At 50.2% G+C, this 8035-nt stretch overlaps 1 protein-coding gene across 6 annotated transcripts in view; it reads right to left on the bottom strand.

Moving 5' to 3' along the window:
• Window positions 1-723: 723 nt before the first annotated feature.
• Window positions 724-8035, bottom strand: part of LOC130550261 (neurexin-2-beta-like) — a 64980-nt gene continuing 57668 nt past the window's right edge. For 4 of the 6 annotated variants that reach the window (XM_057327684.1, XM_057327681.1, XM_057327685.1 and 1 more), the window contains one exon: window positions 724-2891. In XM_057327684.1, coding sequence (XP_057183667.1) covers window positions 2044-2891 — 848 coding nt within the window. In that variant the 3' untranslated portion in view covers window positions 724-2043. The remainder of the gene's footprint in view (window positions 2892-8035) is intronic. The other 2 variants (XM_057327686.1, XM_057327687.1) reach the window with 1 other exon arrangement.

Genomic DNA, 8035 nt, shown 5'->3' with positions numbered 1-8035 from the left:
TCAAATCAGCTGTTCTGAAACCACAAACTCAAAGTTTCGCATCTCGGCTTTAAACAACTCAGAGTTCACATTTTAACTCAGTGTGGGTGGAACCTCTTTATTGAAACGGGCCCCTGGTGAACCACATGGTTTTTGAAAAGAGCCACGTGTAGGTTCCCGACCACTGATCTATATGATGAACATAAAGCTTCTGAGAGATGACAACACGTTTAAAGAAGAAAAGAAAAGGAGAAGAATAACTTGGATCAGAATGACAGGGATCTGGTCAAAGACTCACCTGTGAAAAGATTTTTACTGTAGTATAAATACACTGACAGATACTCGCCGACACGCCATCTGATGATGATTCACTAAAATAATGATGTATATCAGCCAAAAACAGATCTCAGCGAGCATCCGTTCCATCATGACACCTCTGAACATCACACACGTCAACCACTCCACATTCATCCACTCACACAAACACACGTGACAAAACACATTTCCTCAACTTTTCCTCAAATGTTGAACAACCTACAGTAGCCACATTAGAGAGGAGGACGAGAATCAAAACTACGACTGTACTGCATGTTCATATACTGACAGACGAAAATATTACAGCCATGAAGGTGAAAATAGTGAGGAGTGCTGGTGGGGAAAGTGTTCATAAACAATGAAAAATAGCATCTTCTACAATGTGTCAAGAGATTTCACAGGTCGTAAAGAAACACACGAGACAGAATGTAAGAAGTATATAACCAATTGTATTCCCTCCTGTTAATATACACCTATGCAGATTCATCTCACTGAAACACTTTACAATAACATTGAAGAAGAACAGGGCCGAGCGCTGAGGAGAAACTCAATGTGAATGACGGAACAGAAAGAATGAAACACACACACACACACACACACAAGAAGATGAGAAGAGACACTCAGTTGTTCAGATGAAGGACACACACGGATGTTGAAAGAAAAACAAATCACATCTGCTTTCTGATTCACGGTCATTCTTATTTTGTCAGGGATGATCATTTGAAAAACACACGTGTCTCTTTTAGCACTGGGATGAGATTCAAATATTTAGACATTTCACAAACGCTTTGAAACATTTCAGTGGAAGTTTAGTTCTTTTAATAGAATACTAGAGCTCAAGAGTTCTTCTGAGGAACGGCTGAAATTCTTTTCACGAGAGTTTGTTCCTCTCCAAGTTTACATCTATTTCTTTCTTTCCTCCTGTGTTTCCACAGAGAGAGAATGATGCACATTAACCAGAACATTACTGTCATTATTCCCTTTTCATTATGACTAAATAAAACACACAAACAAAAGAAATGTAGCACTCCACAGTCTGTGTGCTTCTGGTTTCGAGGCTTTGAGCATCAGATGTTTGTTCATACATCAGATCTGTCGTGAGGTCCGTCTGCGTGTAACAGTTTCTCTCTGAAAGCGCTGGACACGTTCCTCACGTGCTTAAACCAAGATCGCGTGCGCGATGAACATCATCCGAGTCATCCGCAGATGTTTAGTAGTTCTCAAGTTTTGCTAGTTGTAATTTGTTGATATATAGATTAACTGGTTTGACTCCACTGAAACAGTTTTTAGTCTCTTTTCATGTTGAATAGCACATGCTGGAAACACAACAGAATGACGTTGCATCTGCTCCTGAGCACCAAGGACAAGGAGACGGGGGGAGACGGGAGGGAACGACACTCGAGAGAGACGGATTTGACAGCGAGTGGGTTTGGCAGCTTTACTGATGAGTTTGACAATCTCGAAATGTCACCCAAACCAATTTGTCAAAAGATTCACAGCGCAAGACTGCGTACGCTGGAGTTTCGACATCGGGTGAGGAAGCGACTCGCGTCGTATTTACAAAGAACAAACCAGAGGAATGAGATGAAACGGTACAAAAGGCAGAAACATGAAAGGTGAGAAACGCGGCGTTTGTTAGATCCGGATGGGAAATGATAGAAGATTCACATCAGCATGTAAACTGCCATCCTCAAGCTCTCTCTCTCTCTCGTTCTCTCTCCCCTCGGCCTCCGTCTCTCTGGAGCACGCTCAGACGTAATACTCTTTGTCCTTGTTTTTCTTGCTCTTGGTGCTGCTTTTGGCAGCTCCGGGCTGCTTCTCTTTAACTAGAGTGCCGTTGCTTTGCGTGGCCGAATTGCTGATGTAGTTGCGACTCTGGTCCACCTGGTATGAGCCCTCGTCGCGGTTGCGGTACTTGTACATGGCGTACAACAGGATGAGGATGCAGAGGGCCGCCGCGGCCACGATGCCCACCACCATTCCCGTGGTGCTGCTGGACTCCCGGATCACCTCCACCGCTCCTGGCGGGCCTCTCTCCGGCGATGACGGCTCTGTAGCAGGCACACGGGGGAAATCGGGAGGATACGTTATTCCCGGGTGTCGATGCCGCCCGCCGCGCTCGGGGTCGCCCGACGGCTGGACGGGCGGCAGCAACACCTGGTCACGGGTGTTCATTTTACCCGCCGGGATGTTGGGGCCGGCGGGTTTAAGGCGGGAAACGGGCTGTTCCGGGGGCGACGTGGGGATGAAGGGGTGTGACGGCAGGTGTGCGTCGGGCGGACGGGACAAGTGGCGGTCGCCCGCAGGGGGAGGGGGGAGCACCGTCCTGTCAGTGACGAGGGGCGAGTTTTTATAATAATCCTCGTCGTCCGTCATCTCGCCCGAACCGTAGGCCGACACCTCCGCGGCTTCCTCGCAGTCCTCCTGGTCCGACGGACAGCGGGGGCGAGCGGGCAGGGGCAGAGAATCTCTGGTGGTCTCGAGCAGGGTGAGGAAGGGGCGATAGGTGGGGGGCGGGGGTATAACAGGGTAACGTGTTGCTATTGACGGGAGCTCAAGGGAATCCACGGTTATAATGGGCAACACGAGTTCGCCTCCTAGAATGAAAAAGAGAAAAGTGGGAACGGGCATTAGTGGAACCCTGAGAGACGCTGGTGAACGAGAGAGATTGGACAGCACTGCTATAGAATAACACTATGACTTGACTGAGGTTAGTTTTTAAAGTGTTAGCATCTATTTAATCATATACTAAACTAACACTGTAGAATACATTACAGGGTTAGGACAGTGTCAAGAATTACATCAACTAACTTTACCATACATTCCTATAAAAACACACAGTTATGGTAATGCTAATGCTAGCTGTGTGTCCACTGGCTGCATGTTTCATGTTTAAGAAGAGAGCAAACCACGTAGTTCAGGTCACTTACATCAACAAATTGGCCGCATGATTTTTGCATGAAAAAAAGTTACAAAAAGAAAGCTGTGTAAGATTGTTCTTGAAGAGTGATCAACAAATTTCAGCCCATGTATTAAAGTAAAGCTCGTGTGTTCTCACTGAACTCATAAGAGAAAGGATAATCTACTGTTGTCATGGTGACCGCTGGCTAATGATAAAAACCTTCCCGCTCCAACTTTACCCCTCAAAACACATTCTGCACATCTTTCATGTTATTTATTTATTGATTACTCTCCTGGTTAACACAACTGTGACGTCGGTGTCAAATGATTCATTAGAACTCATGATGTCATGTGTATGTGTCATGTCAGTGTTCATCAATGCTGACGATTATTCTGAAAGAACATCATTCACGTGATGAGGAAAATTACTGTCACAATTACAAACACATCTCTAATTAAAACCATGAGCCCCCCTCCCCTTCGGCATGGGAATAAAAACACTGCAGCAGGAAGAAACAGTTGATGTTAACATGAAGAAAACACATTGAGAGGTGTAATACAGCAGCTGAAAAACAAAGAGTTTGTTATTGTCATCAATGTCACAATGTGTTGTGTGTTTGGTTGTTGTGTCTGTAGGTTCAAGTTTTTCTTTGCTCAGGTTTGACTCGAGATCAGAAGACTCGAGAAACTGTCAATCGACAGACACAAGAACACACAAAGCACTGCAGTCGTGTCTGTTATCCTGTCAACACTGTGACTTTGTTTGTGTGCAGTCTGTGATCGGTCAAATTCTGTCTGGTTCTCACCAGTTTGTCTGCGCACACACACGCACACAAACATACGCGCACACACACAAACATACGCGCGCACATACGCGCACACACACACACACACACACACACACACACTCATGCACACGGACGCACGCGCACACACTCAGGCACACACACACACTCACGCACACACACAAACATGCACGCACGCACGCACATGCACACACTCACGCACACGGACACTCGCACTCACACACACACACACTCACGCACACACTCACTCACGCACACACACACGCACACATATACGCACGCACACGCGTACACGGATGCATGCACATACACACACACCCAGACTCACACACTCGCATACACACACACACACACACTCAAACGAGCGCATGCATATAAAAACGCACACGCGCACGGACACAATTGCCAGTCGGTGCCATAAAGAAGAGGCCACCAGATTATTAATAATGAGGACACGTCCTCTATATGATAGATTCTTTACAATCCATTTCATTAACCGACCTTCAAGTTTTTCAACTTCCCTCCCAATTTTTCTGAACCATCATTTCATCTCCTAAAAACACTCTTAAATATTTTAAACCAAATTTTTTCCAGGTTAATCCCATTGGGAGTGTTGGTACCCCACTTTCCCACTAACACTGCTTCACTTGTACCCCAGTTAACTCTAGCCGAAGAGACGATTTCAAAATCCCTCAATGTTTTTAATAATGTGTCCACATCATTTTGCTTATTAAGGATTATGACAACATCATCAGCATATGCTGATAAACATAAAGTGCTTTTACATACTTGTACAGATACCCCTTCTAAAACACTTCTCAATTTAATTAAAAGTGGTTCAATTGCCAATGTGTAAAGTATCCCAGACAGAGAACAGCCCTGTCTTACCCCACGACACACTTTAAAAGGAGCACACAAGCCACCGTTAACTCTCAATACACTCTCAATGTCATTGTATAAAACTTTTATATATCCAATAAAATCAGATCTAAAACCAAATGCTTGTAGAGTTCCCTTTCTGTCGGTTCCTGCCCCCGTCCCAACAGCCCAACGGTGCGTCACGGCAAGACCCAATGTCAAGGATAATCAGTAGCCCTCAGCACTCTCAATCGACAGTGCGTTGTGCTACATCATCGCCAGGCAGGTAAGCAGCAGAGCCGATCTCCTCCCCGGGGGCCTCCCCACGGCAAGGGATCCGCACTGCTCGCCATCGAACCACATGACCTTTTTGGTGGACAGGGTCCTCCTAGGGCAGGTCTCAAGGCACGTCGTGGGATGACGGATGCCTCCCTGCAGGGTTGGGGTGTTGTGTGCAACGGGCACACAGTGTCGGGGCGGTGGACGAGCCCCCGCCTGCGTTGGCATATCAACTGCCTAGAGTTGTTGGCTGTGCTACTTGCACTGAAGAGGCTGCAGCCTCTCGTGCAGGGCAAGCACGTGCTGGTCCGGTCGAACAGCACAACTGCCGTGGCGTATATCAATCAACAGGGTGGCATTCGCTCACGGCAGCTAACACGACTCGCACGACGCCTCCTCCTGTGGAGTCAGCAGGTGATCAGCTCCCTGCAAGCCACACATATTCCAGGCGACCTGAACCAGACAGCCGACGCGCTCTCTCGTCAGTCTACGCCTCACGGAGAGTGGCGACTCCACCCCCACGCAGTACGGCTCATTTGGGTGCAGTTCGGGCAGGCCCAGGTAGACCTGTTCGCCTCCCTCGAAACCACCTATTGCCCGCTTTGGTACTCTCTGACCGAGGGACCCCTCGGCACGGATGCCCTAGCGCACAGCTGGCCGCGGGACAAGCGGAAGTACGCCTTCCCCCCAGTGAGCCTCATTGCACAGACCCTGTGCAAGGTCAGGGAAGAGGAGCAGCAAGTGTTACTCGTTGCGCCACACTAGCCCAACCGGACTTGGTTCTCGGAGTTAATGCTCTTGACGACAGCTCCCCCCTGGCCGATTCCCCTGACAAAGGACCTGCTTTCCCAGGGGAAGGGCACGTTATGGTATCCCAGGCCAGACCTCTGGAACCTCCATGTCTGGCCTCTGGACGGGACGAGGAGATCCTGAGTGGTCTGCCCCCAGCGGTGGTAGCTACCATTTCTCAGGTTAGGGCACCTGCCACTAGGCGACTGTACGCCTACAAGTGGCGCCTCTTCTCAACCTGGTGTGCTTCTCGAGGAGAAGACCCACGGAGTTGTGCGATCGGGTCCGTGCTGTCCTTCCTACAAGAGAGACTCGAGACTAACCTCTCCCCCTCCACACTGAAAGTGTATGTAGCTGCCATTGCCGCTGCCGCATTGTTGCTGGGAAGTCTCTAGGGCAGCACGACCTGGTCATTAGTTTCCTAAAGGGCGCTAGGAGGCGCAATCCGCCTCATCCACGCTCCATACCCTCTTGGGACCTGGATGTAGCCCTGACAGGTCTCACCAGGCCCCCCTTCGTGCCCCTAGGGGATGCCGCTCTTCCTCATCTCACGATGAAGACGGTTCTCCTTATGGCGCTCTCCTCCATCAAGAGGGTAGGGGACCTACAGGCTTTCTCCATGTCCCCTGACTGCCTAGAGTTCGGACCCAGGGATTCTCACGTTATCCTGAGACCTCGGCCCGGCTACGTGCCCAAGGTTCCCACTGCTCCTTTTTGGGACCAGGTGGTGAACTTACAGGCGCTCCCCACTGGGGAGGAAGACCCAACCCCGTCCGTGTTGTGTCCAGTACACGCACTGCGCCTTTACTTAGACCGCACACAGAGCTTCAGGAGCTCGGATCAGCTCTTTGTCTGTTTCGGAGGTCAGCAGAAGGGGAGAGCTGTCTCCAAGCAGAGGTTGGCCCACTGGATTGTGGACGCTGTCAAGGCAGCCTACCAATCCCTAAATCGCTTGTGCCCCCTAGCAGTGAGGGCCCACTCCACCTGGGATGTAGCCTCCTCTTGGGCTTTGGCACGGGGGGCCTCTCTCGCAGACATATGCAGAGCTGCGGGTTGGGCTACACCCATCACCTTTGCGAGGTTCTACAACCTCCGCGTAGAGCCGGTGTCAGCCCGCGTCCTACATGGCCACATGTAGGACTGGCAACTGGTAGGGTGTACGCCTATATCGGTTCTTTTCCCCCTCTTTCGAGTGGGTCAGTATACCAATCCAGCCTCCCTTCTTTCCCCACTGGGTGAAGAACAGGCACTCCATCCATCACTAAGCAAGCACCTACTGGGGCGGGCTGGGCAGAGCAGCCCTGCCCCTTAGGCCGGGTTCCTGGAGTTATTCGCATCATAGCTCTAACCGGACCTAGTGCTACCAGACGTTGCAACCCCCCAGTAGGGCGGTTCCGTCTGATGTATCCTCATGTTGGTTCCCACCTTGGTAACCCATGACTCCCCCAGGTGGACCTCCACCTCGCGGTTACTTCTTCAGCCGCACTTTCTTCCCATGAGTTCTCCCCCATCGGTGAGACCATGTTGGTATCTCCACTAAACTCCTCCCTACGGTAGAAAGTGGTCTCTGTAGCGCATCCCCCACTTGAGGAAGTAGCGCTTACCCAGTGGCCTTACGGTTCCGGGTGGCTTCTCGTTGTTAGAGAAACAAGGCCGCCGCCTGTGAGGCAGAAGGTAGGGGCCTTCCCACCTTTCTAGAAAGCTCTGGGACCCCCTACCTACCCACTGGTAGGTTACAATTTCGTGGTAGCGCTCACGGCTGACTCGCCCAGGCCAGTCACCGTCGCTTCGTTGAGATTGTGACAGGGCACAGTGTTATGGCGTTTTCCATTGGAACCCCATCTGTCGGTTCGACACAACGTCGAGAGACCGACAGAAAGGGAACGTCTCGGTTACGTTTGTAACCTCGGTTCCCTGATGGAGGGAACGAGACGTTGTGTCCTCCTTGCCACAACACGTGCTGTCCTCTGCAGCAGTCGTGAGAGGTCTCAGGCTCCTCAGAACTAAGGTGAATGAATGAGGCACGCCGTCTCCCTTTTATACCCGGATATCCGGGGGCGGAGTCCGGCATGCAAATTTCATTCGCCAATTTTCATTGGCCTTTTCTA

This window comes from Triplophysa rosa, unplaced genomic scaffold (genome assembly GCF_024868665.1).
Source record: "Triplophysa rosa unplaced genomic scaffold, Trosa_1v2 scaffold272_ERROPOS173870+, whole genome shotgun sequence".
Taxonomy (NCBI): domain Eukaryota; kingdom Metazoa; phylum Chordata; class Actinopteri; order Cypriniformes; family Nemacheilidae; genus Triplophysa; species Triplophysa rosa.
This window is presented reverse-complemented; position numbering and strand designations above follow the sequence as displayed.